This window comes from Coffea arabica, chromosome 8e (genome assembly GCF_036785885.1).
Source record: "Coffea arabica cultivar ET-39 chromosome 8e, Coffea Arabica ET-39 HiFi, whole genome shotgun sequence".
Lineage (NCBI taxonomy): Eukaryota > Viridiplantae > Streptophyta > Magnoliopsida > Gentianales > Rubiaceae > Coffea > Coffea arabica.
In genome coordinates, this window is record NC_092324.1 from 44,363,758 (window position 1) to 44,378,481 (window position 14,724).

A 14,724-nucleotide genomic window follows, 5' to 3' on the forward strand; every position below is an offset into this window, starting at 1 on the left:
TTGATCCTCCAACGATCGAAATCTGGTGTTTTCAGCCATGAGTGGTGTCCCTAGCAGCCAAGGATCGACTGCTCTAATTCCAATTGTCAGGCCAAGAAATCTATGAGAGGTTGGATGAAACTTAGCAAAGCAAGAGTGGAGAAGTGTTTGAGAGAGAAACTAGAAATGAGCAGAGAAAGAAGAAGAGAGAAGAGAGAGTAACAAGGAAGAGAGAGAAGATGAACCTTGGTATTACTCATGCCAATTCGGTTACAAGAAAATGGAATTATTTACACAATTCCATTATTCCTCTAACTAACTGGACATAAAGCACTAACTACCAGATTAAGTCCAACTATGTCGTTTTGCTTATTTTGCTCCTTATGATCAAAATGCATAGCAATCATTATAAAACGACATTTTATACTTCTTTTGATGCCTGACAGGGGACTGAACCACCATTGGATCAAATGGATGCCTTTGCACCCGCTGGTGAAACTTTTAAAAAATCTTCAAGATGAATGCAAATCAAGAGATTTAATCCCTTAACTTGCACCCAAGGAGAGCCTTGGTCACATGATCGAAAGAAGCGTGACCAATATTAAGCTTGGACTTAATATATTTTCAGTCAATCGAAGCATTTTTTTAATGTAAGTAGGAAGTCTCGAATTCGAGATCTCTCACTTATACTCCATTTCCCGTACCACCAAATCTATCCCCCTCCCCCTCGGTACACCTATGAAGCATGACCAGCATCCACATGGAAATGATTGTGACCAAATCACGTACATAAACTGCAAATTTTTTTTGAGGAAAAAGAATTAACAGAAAACACAACATTAGTCTTGATAAAACACAGCTGCAATTATTTTTTTTAAAAAAAAATTTGTTTTCTAGCAAGGGAAGGGTAGTTGGGAGGAGAAAGGGAGATTTCAACCTGAGCCACGAAACCAATACCTCATTGGCACAATTGCAATTAATATTGATAAAACATTAAAGGAAAATGAAGATTACGATATTATCAGAAAATTCCACAACATTAACCAATTTGGCAAAATCACAACTGTCCTCGGAATGAGAAACCACCCCATCCACCTCATTCATCTCTAATAATTCCTTCATAGCATCTATAATGTGCAATCTGGACGCATCTTTGCACCTAACAAAGATACTCAAAAAAAAAGTTTCATCACACTTTTCACTTGGCTCCTGTAATATCCCGATTAGAAATCATTACAAGATTGTTGAGTCCGGTAGTTAGTTATGGAATATTTCCACGTCAGCAATTGTACAGTTAGGGAGAATCTCAGTAGTAACCGCCATTTTTTTTCGTATAAGGTTCCGTTTGATAAATCTGAATCTGAATTCTGAAGTCTGAATTCTGAAATCTGAATACTGAAACAATTAATTTGCTGAATTTTAAGCACTGAAAAAAATATATGAATGTCTGAATTTTAATGCTAAACCTATTTATACTGTTTGATAAATATTTATAACTGAATGCTTAATAAGTTTAATTTGACAATTTTGCCCTTATATCCTTTCATTCAAAAAAGAAATAGAATCTATGATTTAATTAGTTTAAATTTTGTTAGGTATGAAAATGATAATATTTATTTTGAAATCAAATTAATATAAAAGATGAAATATATTATATGAGAAGTATGGAGAAGATGTGAAGGTCATTAAAAAGGGAGAAAGAGAAACTAAAAATCGTTAGATAGAGAATATTAGGTTGTTTAATTAAATAAGAATTTTGAATATAATTAACAAACAAGGGTAGATTTGGTAGATAAGATAAAGTAGTTGAAGTAATTCTATTGATTCTTATCAGAATTAAGCATTCAGTTAGGATTCTTGTGCTGAAAAAAATACATACAGGTTCAGCACTACTTAACAAGTTCAGCAAATAGATTTTTATTTATCAAACACTCAAAACATCTAAATGTCTGAAACAATTCAGATTCAGCACTTTTTTATGTTATCAAACAATTCAGATTCAGCACTATGTTATTTCCATGTCAGCAATTGTACAGTTAGGGAGAATCTCAGTAGTAACCGCCATTTTTTTCGTATAAATAAGAGAATTAGTGAAGTGCAGAGTGTGTGTTGATTTGATGTAACTAATTCTCACTCTCTCAATAAAATTCTCTCTCTTCTCTCCCAATTTCTTCTTCTTCTTTTCCTTTTCTCTTTCTTCAACCCCTCCACTGGGTCATTACAAGGTGGTATCTGAGCTACCTTTCCTTGGCTTGATCTGAGGTAGTTAGTTCCACCATGGCGGAAGGAACCAGATTGAAATCTCTAAAGGAACAGCTTAAAAGACAGGAAATTAGAACCCAGGGAGTAATGGACAGCTGGGTGGCGACGGAGAAGCAAATGAGGGATTCGATGACCGCTGATCGGCAACATTTGGAAGAGAAAATTGAATCATCCATCGATGAATTGAAGAACTTAATTGCAGCTCTATCCAATCAATTCAGAGCTGCGATGAGGACTGTTCATGGTGATAGAGGAATTTTGCAGACCCCCACAGGGCATTCTGACGGGCAAAATCACTGGGGACGTATTGAATAAGATTCCGATGGAAATAGCCAGTTCTTGCAATTGGCCATTCCAAGGATGGAATTTCCAGTCTTTGATGGAGAAAACCCATGGGAATGGATCCCAAAAAGTCAAAAATATTTTCATACATTCCATATTCCTGACTCTCAAAAGATGGATATGCCATTAGTTTATTAAGGCTTCGGTAGCCTTTCAGCATACTGAGTTGATCAAGAAGATTAAGCCCTTTAGGGTGAAAGTAGCTAATGGAGATAATTTATTGTGTAAATTCTCACATGATTTCTACGTACTGGATATGGAGCCTTATGATGTGATCATTGGTGTTGACTGGATGAAAGCATATAGCTCACTTACTTTTGATTTCAAGAAGTTACAATTAGTCTTTGACAAGGAACAGGAGTTGGTTAACCTGCAAGGAGATTCAAAGACTGCTGGTGTGAAAATGCATTAGGGAAACAGAGCAACCAGGATCCATAACAGGCATAGGATTCATATCAAGAGAAAGAACTTCATTCCAGGACACGAAATCATAATCAAGAAAGAACTTCATTCCAGGACACGAAATCATAAACAAGTATAAGAAGTTATTAGTAACTAATTTATACCACTAATCTGAGGTGAACTCAAGTTTCAGGCAGTGCTCGAAATTTCAGACACACAAGGAGACTGATTTTAGTATGAACAAAAATTGGAATTATGGGGATCCATTTTTTCTCGGAGAAGAGGAATAGATTTGTAAATTAAGCGTTGACTGAAAGTTTCTACAGGCCAATATTAAGCAAGGACTAAATACTCTTATAGTATAATGTACAGTATGGAAGCATAAGATCCAAGCATAGTATGGAAGCGTAAAGATGTTCAAACCGAATTGACCTAATTGACTACCTTCCAAAACATACAATTCTTGTAAAGAAAGACTAGGAATATGTTTGAATCATCCATTTATTTTTTCAAATAAAAAGCCACAGATGTCTTCTTTATCAGTTCATCGAACTAGCAACTTCATCTTGGTGATTCAGACCAGTAAGCAGCTGCAAATCAAGATTTCAAGCATTAGTACAAGAAGACATCCTTTTCCATGCTAGTGGGCACAGCACTTATATATCTTTTCTCTTGTTTCCGTTTTTTTTTTTTTTTGTGTGTCTAAAATGGATTCTGAACGATAGAAACCAGTTAGCTTACAAGACTTCGTCCAAAATAAAAGAATTTATCTAAATTAGAAAAAAAAAATGAACTTCAACTTGTGGGCTGTATTAAATTCTCGAGTATACCTGTGGCAATCAAACTTCAAGATTTTCTTGGTGTACCCTCAGACCAAGTAAAACATCCTTAATGACATGTAATTTTCTGACAACTTCATTCATATGCATCCTGTCATTTGGTAATCTTGCAGAGCACTTCAGTCCAATTTTCAGTAGGGAAATAATGCACTCCATCTCTTTTCCACCATTGCTATTTTTCCCTCCAGGAGTTATTTTTCTGTTTTCATCTCCTTCAAGAAAAAGCAACGGGTTCATGGTCTCAGAAACTTGTTCATGTAAAGCCCCATTAACATAGTTATGTAGATTCAGGTCACCCACGAATATATCATCAGTTGGTCTCCTCCCTGTAAGCATCTCTAGCAAAAGAATGCCGTAGCTGTAGACATCCCCCTGAGTTGATGCCCCAAGGCCCATTCCATACTCTGAGATTTTGTTTCTAGACATATTATTATTGGGTAGTAAAAGCAAAACTATATAAAAGAAATAAGTTATTAAAATAAATAAAATGTTAGATTGGGGCATAATGGACCTTCTTTTAGAACAAAATGACTTTAATTAAAATTTTTACTATGCATCGGTGATTGGAGATTTCATGTAAATCTGAAAAAAAAAATTAAAAAGAATTAAATGTCCCAAAAGTTCTATATTTCCGTGCACAATTAAGTAACATCTTGACCATAAAAAGGTTGTAAATTATAATTACCTGGAGCTGCGTAACCTATTGTTCCTTTTATGGCAATAGTACTGCTGGTTCCTTGCTCCGAAGAAGTGTTGACGGGTTTCGGGAGAAGCCTTGCCAATCCAAAATCACCCACATGAGCAACAAGATCATTGTCAAGAAGAATGTTACTTGGTTTTAGATCACAGTGAACAATCTCATCTTCGCAGTGGTCGTGAAGATATTGCAATGCTGAAGCCACATCAATTGCAATATTTAGCTTCTGAAGAAGATTAAGACTTCTTGAGCTTGTTGCCTGATCAGTTGTGTCTGAAGGATGCAGCCACAGGTCCAGATTTCCATTTTCCATCAACTCATAGATTAGAGCTTTGAATTCATCACCCTTGGAATCAATACTGGAGCAATAACTCACGATAGAAACGAGGTTTCTATGGCGAATATTTCTCAATGCTTTGCACTCCGCCTTAAAACTTTTCGAAGCTCCGTTCTTTTGAAGATCAAGAACTTTAACTGCTACAAGCTTATTGCCATATTTTCCTAGCCTTCCTTTGTAGACAGCTCAGAAATTTCCTGAACCAATTAAGTTTTCTGAAGAAAATCCTGAAGTTGCACGAAGAAGTTCATGGTAAGAAACCCGTAAGAGCTCATCGATTCTTGTGGGCATGCTAGAGAATCCGGCCACCATTCTTCTTTCTCTTTTTCGATATACCAAGAAATATAACAACAATGCACCGAGAACCAGAAGCGCTGCTGGTAAAACAATGGACAGCAATATGATAACCTTCAGCTTTCCTCTAGTTTTCCCCTTAATCACTGGGCAAGGTGGGAACTCCAATTCTGGAATGCCTCCACAGAGTTTGTTGTTGCCAGTCAGTGATATTTGACTTTCATTCCTGAAAACTCCTATGTTTGGTATCTCGCCCTCCATGTCGTTGTAGGAAAGATTTAAGTAGCTCAAAAACTGAAGCTTCTCAAGTTCTTTGGGTATTGGACCAGACAAGTTATTACTTGAAAGGTCTAATTTCTGGATGCTCTTCCAAGAAGCCAAATTTGGTGGAATTGTTCCTTGGAAAAAATTGGATTGCATAAAAAGAGTCGCCAGATCTGCACAGTCAGCAAGTGATATGGGCATACCTCCAGCAAGTTGGTTGTGGGAAACATTGAAATCCACCAAATGTATAAGCTTTCCAACTTCCGGAGGCAGAGAACCACTAAACGAATTCTCACCTATTTTCATGTAAATCAGTGATGAGTGCGTCTGCAGAAAATGTGGTGATATAATTCCAGTGAAGTTGTTTTGAGATATATCTAGATATTGCAAATTTTGACAGTTCATAAGAACATTGTCAAATATATTGCCCCCTTCAAACTGGTTAAATGATAAGTCCAGATAGTATAGAGCGGTAGCATTACATAGGGTAGATACTATCTGTCCTGAAAATTGATTATTGTCTAGACGCACAAATTGCAAATTTTGTAATTTGCCAAAATCTCTTGGAATGACCCCTGAAAGATAGTTCAATTCAAGGCTAAGTCGAATTAGGTTGACAAAGTTTCCAAATCCTTGTGGAATGGTTCCTGACAGTTGGTTTCCTCCCAAGTACAATGTAGTGAGTTGATTTGAGAGATTGGCCATGACTTTAGGTATATTACCTCCAAAATTGTTGGTACTCAATGAAAAAAGGCTTAGATCACTGCAGTTGGTCAATGATGCAATAAAATCTAAGTCTCCAGTTGAATTACCGCCGAAGAGGTTTCTTTCAAGATTTAATCTTTGAAGATTTGTCAGATCTCCTAAATTAGCCGGAACTTGGCCTGCGAACTTATTGCTGGAAAGATCAAGTTCCTCAAGCCCAGAAGCATTGGTGATTGAAGTGGGAAAGTTTCCAGAGAACTCATTTATCCCAAGAAATAATTCTCCCAGATTTGGTAGGGTGAGACCCATGTTAATTGGGAGATTGCCGTGAAAGTAATTGTCTGTTACTGAAATGGAAGTAATGTCTGAACTATTAAAGATGGAGGCAGGGATTATACCAGATAGTTTATTTCCATGAAGTCCTATATACTTCAACCTTTTGAAGAGCCCCATCTCCATGGGCAAATTTCCCTCCAGATTGTTGTACTGGAGACCAATTCTGATCAATGAAGATAGGTTCCCAATGGAAGAGGGAATCTCTCCTGTCAAATTGTTCTGGCCAAGATAAAAAATTTCAAGCTTCTTCAAATTGCTCAGCTGATCGATCGGGATTTTCCCTTCTAGATTGTTCCCCGTTAGGCTAATATTTATCATCTCTGCGCTGTAGCTCAAGTTTGCTGGGATTTTTCCACTGATTGTGTTACTTGACAGGTTCAAGACTCTCAGCCTGAAGAGGCGACCGAACTCTTGGGGAATCTCACCATGGAATTGATTGTCCCCAAGTTGGATGGACCTCATGAAGCTCAGATTTCCGACATGAGGAGATATGGTTCCAGACAACTGCTTACTCCTCAGAGTCAAGGCTATGACCCTTTGGTGTTGAGTACCACAAGTGACTCCTTCCCACCGGCAATGGTGCTGTGAATGGTTCCAGGATTTCAGCGCTCCAAACGGGTCATCATATATCTGATCCTTGAATTCAAGCAGAGCCAGGCGATCGGTCTCATTTTGAAATTGTTTAGCAGATGAAACATGGCTTACTGAAAAGTTCATGGCAACTGAGAGTAGGAGAAAAATGTTTCCTAATGTCGATGAGCGAAGTCCCCACATGGTCTTTGTTGGGATCGGCTACAAACTGATGATTGAATGGTAAAAGTTTCTGTGGATTGGGAACACGTTTGAGCCGTTAAAGATTCTTGTTGTTCTGCTTTATGGTTGCCCAAACAACCATAAACTTCGTTGTCAAAGCTTAAACAAAGATATGGTCAGTGAGCTTCCGCCAGACTCAATAGAATTTCAGCATGTCGACCATGACCCAATTCCTGGTACTTTTCAAACCCCGAAAATTACTTGTAAAGGAGATCAGAAACAATTAGATGTTGAATTCCTAATGTTTTGCATTATGGATCATTCATTTGACTAATTAATTTTCACCTCAGCTTTGTTAACCGAGAAGGTCTTATCAAAGCAAGAGTTATCTCCTGCCAATTTTTCATTGATATATATTATTCAGCCAAAGTAAGTGTACCTCTATAAAATGTCATCGAAGGGGATTCTTGTGATTTAAACAAAGGAAAAATCGGTCAAAAAGTCTCTCATACTTTGTTCATAAAATTGGACTTTTTTATACCTTAAGAAAAGGATCAAGTGTGAGTTACGTGGTGTATTTAGATTAAAACGTGGTCAAAAATTTAGATTGGAACCAAATCTGATCTACTTAATTTTGTAAGGGACATAAAATCAACATTTTAAAAGTGAGAAATGGAAAAAATTCATTTAACAAAGTGTAAGATCCTGAAGGACATTTCAATAATTTTCCCTTACAAAAAAAAAAGAAAAAAGAGAACGAATTTGGTGAGGTTTAACCGTGAGTCAAAAAAGATGTCTCTGAAAGGGCGTAAACTCCCTAGTGATTCTGCTGTCTGATACCGCGTGATGGAGGATCAGAGATGGTCAATGATCTTCCCAGTTTGGCCCACAATGAGAATCAAATTTAACTGACGATGGACTCTCAACTCACACTATCCTCATCCCAGCAAATAGCATTGGGCCAGTCGATGACTGGATAAATGAATCACAACAAAATGGCCGAGGTTGAAACTGAAAATTTTCCACACCAGTAACAGGGATGTTATGAACCACTTGGAGGCTTGGGCTCTTTGCCGAGGGCCCAGTTAGCAGACTTATTAAATTGGGCAAACTATACTAACACCGGCTGAACCTTTTGAAAACATTTCTTATTTTGTTCACTTGATGTTTTTTTTTTACCCCAGTTCGATTTGATCATTTAGCTTAGCTTAGGTGCCTCATCTTTCCATTAGTCTAATTTCTACCTTTTGTCTTATTGATTAAAAGGTCCCAGATTTAATACGGTATCTACTCCGGAGACATTTTCATCTATTGTCTTCATCCGTTTAGCCATTTAGATCTAGAAATGAGACATATTGATGAGATATGGGCATTAAGTATCGGATTAATAGAAGAAATTGAATAAAATGGACAAAATGTGATATTTACTATTAGGGTTTTTGTCAATGTTGTTAAACTTGGACTGGATAGAGACTGGCTAAACCACTGGATCAATAGTCAACTGGACGAATTGGTCGGACCATTCTCGACAATCTGCTGATATCAGTATGATATCATAATTATTTTATATTTTTATAAGTTTTAAAATATATTGAAATTAAATTCTTGGTTATATTTGGCCAATCATGAAAATGTTTCAAAAATATTAGACTTGCAATCAAATATACACCTAATAATTATATATAAAAATGTAAATTTATGGTTAAAACATGTCCATTCTCTAAAATTACTTAAAAAAACTAAATTAAAACAAATTAATGCAAGTTGGAATCATTGATGCTAAATTAATGAAATCATAGGGATACAAACATCTTGATTTAGAGATTATTTAGAAAAGCGAGTGATTTTGATATTTACACTAAATGGATGACTTTTTTTTTTATTCCTATTAATAAATGAAAGTGTTACAATTTAGGCAACTCAAATTATGTTTGGGGAAAAGAAGAAAATAAAGTTTGAGAATCGGATCAACCAGTTAAATCTGGTCACTGGTTTAACTGATTTTTTATGGTTTTGACTGATTTTTTACCAAAGCAGTTTTATACTACAAACCAGTTCAAAAAAGAAGGGCGGTTCACAATCGGATTGATCGAACCGTCTGGTCCAGTTTGGATCTTCATGATCGAATCGATCGAACTGTCCGGTCCAGTTGGATCCAACAACATTGGTTTTTGTAATAGATGGTTTAGGGCACTTGTAAACACATCTAACCTAACATAAATATATATATATATATATATATATATATAGAGATAAACACACACACACACATACTAACAATGATTATCTTCCCTTATATTTATATACTTTTCCTATTTAATTTTGCTGATCTTCCCTTGTATTTATTTACTTTTCCTAATTAATCTTATATTTATAAAAATATAACACCTAAAATATATCTTAACGAGTGTTTTATGGGCACACGTTACTATTATTGTATAACCTATTTGAGACACCCCAACAAAATAGGAATAAAAATAAAAAAGGTTAGTACATACGGACTGATTATGCAGGTGATGATGCATATGATTATCATGTAATTTAATACTAATTGAAAATTTTTTTTACAATGACCACCATGGCCATCCATAACTTGATCGGGCAATGTATGGATATGCTAGCAAGGGAACATATGGGTTTATTGTGCAATTGATTCCTGCCCTCTACCCCTTTATGTCGTTCTCATTGTGACTAAGATTTCATGTGGTAGCAAAATCAACATTCAAAGAAAGGCATGCTTATGTAAATCAATCATAGGAGCAAGAGCATGCCCTGTAATTAAGTACAGTACAATTTATTGTATAATGTATATTATGGAAACATAAGATTCAAGTATAACACAGGAGGATAAAGATGTTCAAGCAGAATTGAGCCAATTGACTGCCTTCCGAAACATTCAGTTCCTATAAAGAAAGAACATACCAACATATTTGAGTCGTCCATTTAATTTTTCAAATAAAAGAGCCAAAGGTGTCTTCTTTAGCTGCTCACACAGCTATCAACTTCAGCTCAGAGATTCAGACCAACAAACGGCTGCAAATCCAGATACATCTTTTTCCACGCTAGTGAGCACAACACATCACTCCTTTTTTTTTTTTTTGGCTAAAATAGATTCTGAATAGAAAAAATCGTTTGTCTAAAATAGAAAAACTGAACCTCAATTTGTGACTGTATTAAATTCTCATGCATACCTGTAGCAATTAAACTTCAAGATTTTCTTGATGTACCCTGGCACCGAGAAAAACATCCTTAATGAGATGTAATTTGCTGACAACTTCATTCATGTGCATCCGATCATTTGGCAATCTTTGTGAGCATTTGAGGCCGAGTTTTAACAGGGAAATAACACACTCCATCTCTCTTCCACCATTGATATTTTCCCTTTTAGGAGTCATTCTTCTGTTTCCATCTCCTGCTTTGCAAAGAATCAAGGGTTCCACGATCTCACAAACTTGTTCAGGCAGAGCCCTACTAACATAGTTATGCAGATCTAGCTCATCCATAAACATATCATCAGTTGGCCTCCTCCTAGTGATCATCTCTAGCAGGAGAATCCCATAACTATAGACATCCCCAAGAGTTGATGCCGTAAGACCCATTCCGTATTCTGAATTTTTGTTTTCAGATATATAATGTTACGTTGTAAAAGAAAAACTTTAAAAAAAATAGGGAAAATTATCTAAGGGAGATAACTGGATCAATTGTTTAGATTGGGGTAGATTAAACATATCTACTAGGTACTGGTTCATAAATGAGACTTAATTGAAATTGTTAAATATGAATCACTAAAAGCCTAATGTTTAGATTGGGGGTCAATTGCCCGAAACCATTTTATCAATTAGTAACTCATTAAAATTAACTATCAATTATACAGGGTATATCACCCAAGATTCTAACAAAAGATCATTTATAATTTTTTTTTACTTTAATTGAACAAAATTTATTTGTTGCTCATCATCTTGTTTTTCCTTTTTTTTTTTTTTTGCTTCTCCTTGTGGACATGCCGCCATTTTCTTGCAATTCATTTCAATAATATGTATATTTTTTCTTCTTATTATTTAATATTAGTCTCAAATTGCATTTTAAAGTAGGTGACTGAAAATTGTGGTGTTACCTAGGGTAGGTTAGACATATAATTTGGGGGAAGGGGTGGAAAGAAATATAAACGAGAGGTTCTGGGTTTGAACCTCCTACTTATAATAATTAAAACAAAACCTATAATTTGAGAGTTTGATTAGTCTGCGCACAATTAAGTAAAATCTTGGCAACAAAAATTTGCATTACCTGGGGCTGCGTAACCGATTGTTCCTTTTATAGCAATAGTACTGCTGCCTTCTTTCTCGGAAGATCTGTTGACGGGTTTCGGGAGAAGCCTTGCCAATCCAAAATCACCCACATGTGCAACAAGATCATTGTCAAGAAGAATGTTACTTGGTTTTAGATCACAATGAACAATCTCTGCTTCACAGTGGTTGTGAAGATACTGCAATGCTGAAGCCACATCAATTGCAATGTTCAGCTTCTGAGAAAGATTAAGGCTTCTTGAGCTTGTTGGTTTATCAGTTGTCTCTGGATGCAGCCACAGGTCTAGATTTCCATTTTCCATCAACTCATAGACTAGAGCTTTGAATTCATCATCCTTGGAATCAATACTGGAGCAATAACTCACGATAGAGACAAGGTTTCTATGGCGAATATTTCTCAATGCTTTGTACTCGGCCTTAAAACTTGTGGAAGCCCCATTCTTTCGAAGATCGAGAACTTTGACTGCTACAAGCATATTGCCATGTTTTTCTAGCCTTCCTTTGTAGACAGCTCCAAAATTTCCTGAACCAATTAAGTTTTCTGAAGAAAATCCTGAAGTTGCACGATGAAGTTCGTGGTAAGAAATTCGCAAGAGCTTATCGACTCCTGTAGGCATGCTAGAGAATCCGGCCACCAGTCTTCTTTCTCTTTTTCGATATACCAAGATATATAACAACACTGTAATAAGAACCAGAAGCGTTGCCGGTAAAACAATGGACAGCAATATGACAACCTTCAGCTTTCCTCTGTTTTTCCCCTTAATCACTGGGCAAGGTGGGAACTCCAATTCTGGAATGCCTCCACAGAGTTTGTTGTTGCCAATCAATGATATTTGACTTGCATTGCTGAAAATTCCTGTGTTTGGTATCTCGCCCTCGATGTTGTTGTAGGAAAGGTTTAAGTACCTCAAATATTGAAGCTTCTCAAGTTCTTTTGGTATTGGTCCAGTCAAATTATTACTTGAAAGGTCTACTTGCTGGATGCTCTTCCAAGAAGCCAAATTTGGTGGAAATGTTCCTTTGAAAAAATTGGCCTGCATAAAAAGATTCTCCAGATTTGAACAATCAGCAAGTGAGATGGGTATATCTCCAGCAAATTGATTGTGGGAAACATTGAAATCCACCAAATGTATAAGCTTTCCAACTTCAGGAGGCAGAGAACCACTAAACAAATTTTCACCTATTTTGATGTACATCAGTGATGAGTGCGTCTGCAGAAAATGTGGTGATATAATTCCAGTGAAGTTGTTTTGAGATATATCCAGATATTGCAAATTTTGACAGTTCATAAGAACATTGTCAAATATATTGCCCCCTTCAAACTGGTTAAATGATAAGTCCAGATAGTATAGATTGGTGTTGTTGCATAGGGTAGAGACTATCTGTCCTGACAAGTCATTATGGTCCAGACGCAATCCTTGCAAATTTGGTAACTTGCCAAAATCTCTTGGAATAATCCCTGAAAAAGAGTTCAATTCAAGGCCAAGTTGAATTAGGTTGACAAAGTTTCCAAATCCTTCTGGAATGGTTCCTGACAGTTGGTTTCCTCCCACGAACAATTCAGTGAGTTGATTTGAGAGATTGGCCATGATTTTAGGTACATTACCTCCAAATGTATTGGCACTCAAGGACAGAATTCTTAGATTACTGCAGTTGGTCAGTGATGCAATAAAATCCAAATCTCCTGTAGAATTATTACCGAAGAGATTGTGATTAAGATTAGCTCTTTTGAGTTGTGTCAGATCTCCTAAATTAGTTGGAATTTGGCCTGCGAACTTATTATAGGGAAGATCAAGTATCTCAAGCCCAGAAGCATTAGTGATTGAAGTTGGAAAGTTTCCATACAAGTTGTTCCCCCCGACATACAACACTTGTAGATTTGGTAGGGTGAGACCTATGTTGGTTGGGAGATTGCCATGAAAGGAATTGTCGGCCACTGAAATGACAGTAATGGCTGAACTATTAAAGATGGAGGCAGGGATAATACCAGATAGTTTATTTTCTGCTGCTGAAAATATAGATAACCTTTTCAAGAGCCCCATCTCCATGGGCAAATTTCCCTCTAGATTGTTGAAGTCGAGACTGATTCGGATCAATGATGATAAGTTCCCAATGGAAGAGGGAATCTCTCCTGTCAAATTGTTTGTGCGAAGATAAAAATGTTCAAGCTTCTTCAAATTGCTTAGCTGATCAATTGGAATCTTCCCTTCTAGCTTGTTACTGGTTAGGTCAATAGCTATCATCTCTGCGCAGTAGCTCAGATTTTCTGGGATTTTTCCACCGAGTGCATTACTTGACAGGTTCAAGACTCTTAGCCTTTTGAGGCGACTGAATTCTTGGGGAATCTCACCATGGAATTGATTCTCCGCAAGTTGGATGAACCTCATGAAGCTTAGATTTCCGACATGAGGAGATATGGTTCCAGACAACTGCTTATACCTTAGAATCAAGGCTATGACCCTCTGATGTCGAGTACTGCAGGTGACTCCTTCCCACTGGCAATGGTGTTGTGAATGGTTCCAGGAATTCAGCACTCCAAATGGGTCATCATATATCTGCTTCTTGAATTCAAGCAGAGCAAGTCGATCGGTCTCATTTTGAAATTGTTTTGCAGCTGAAACATGGTTTACTGAAAAGCTCATGGCAACTAAGAGTAGGAGAAAAATGTTTGCTAATGTTGATGAGCGAAATCCCCACATGGTATTTGGAATTTCGATGGGATGTGAAGGCAAAGATGGATTAATTTGCAACAAATTGATGATTGAATGATAAAAGTTTCTGTGGAATGGGAACAATGTTTGAGCAGTTATAGATTTTTGTAGTTCTGCTTATATTATCCCAAACAACTGGAACGAAATAATTTCTTGGTATATTTTCGAGTAAAATGAGCTAAACTTCGTTGTGAGAACTTAATACAGAAATGGTCAGCGAGCTTCCACCAACTTACAATTTAGTAACCTAATAAAACAAACACGCAAGATGATTATTGGTCCTTTACGTATCAACGTCTATCAGTTTGGAAAATGGCCAGCGACTTTATAGAAATCAAATGCGCTTCTATTTCTAAATTCTAGTTGCTCTGCTCTAAGTCTACACAAACATACAAAACTGAGGACAAATAATTTATCTGAGGTTGGAGAAAATGTATTCTTGTTTCTTGACCTAAACAACAAAAGTGTTCTCTTCGTCTTACTGAGTTATATTTTTATT

General features: G+C 36.6%; 3 protein-coding genes across 6 annotated transcripts; all 3 read right to left on the reverse strand.

Moving 5' to 3' along the window:
• Positions 1-3,316: 3,316 nt before the first annotated feature.
• Positions 3,317-7,324, reverse strand: LOC113703317 (receptor kinase-like protein Xa21). Of its 2 annotated transcripts, XM_072062230.1 has the most exons (4): positions 4,510-7,324; positions 4,125-4,228; positions 3,816-4,036; positions 3,317-3,575 (listed from the first exon to the last, which is right to left on the reverse strand). In XM_072062230.1, the coding sequence occupies exon 1, from the start codon at positions 7,229-7,231 to the stop codon at positions 5,045-5,047; it is 2,187 nt and encodes a 728-aa protein (XP_071918331.1). In that variant the 5' UTR covers positions 7,232-7,324; the 3' UTR covers positions 3,317-3,575; positions 3,816-4,036; positions 4,125-4,228; positions 4,510-5,044. The 2 variants fall into 2 exon arrangements, with proteins under 2 accessions (XP_071918331.1, XP_027080444.2); XM_027224643.2 differs by having other exon boundaries at positions 3,816-4,228.
• Positions 3,525-4,834, reverse strand: LOC140004369 (receptor kinase-like protein Xa21). The gene is made up of 3 exons (XM_072061118.1): positions 4,510-4,834; positions 3,852-4,276; positions 3,525-3,575 (listed from the first exon to the last, which is right to left on the reverse strand). The coding sequence occupies exons 1-3, from the start codon at positions 4,832-4,834 to the stop codon at positions 3,525-3,527; spliced, it is 801 nt and encodes a 266-aa protein (XP_071917219.1).
• Positions 7,325-9,948: 2,624 nt separating the features above from the next.
• Positions 9,949-14,373, reverse strand: LOC113704860 (putative receptor-like protein kinase At3g47110). Of its 3 annotated transcripts, XM_072060817.1 has the most exons (3): positions 11,495-14,373; positions 10,402-10,817; positions 9,949-10,324 (listed from the first exon to the last, which is right to left on the reverse strand). In XM_072060817.1, exons 1-2 carry the CDS (start codon positions 14,211-14,213, stop codon positions 10,411-10,413), a joined length of 3,126 nt encoding a protein of 1,041 aa, XP_071916918.1. In that variant the 5' UTR covers positions 14,214-14,373; the 3' UTR covers positions 9,949-10,324; positions 10,402-10,410. The 3 variants fall into 3 exon arrangements, with proteins under 3 accessions (XP_071916918.1, XP_071916919.1, XP_027082531.1); XM_072060818.1 differs by having other exon boundaries at positions 9,949-10,622; XM_027226730.2 differs by having other exon boundaries at positions 9,949-10,817.
• Positions 14,374-14,724: the final 351 nt, after the last annotated feature.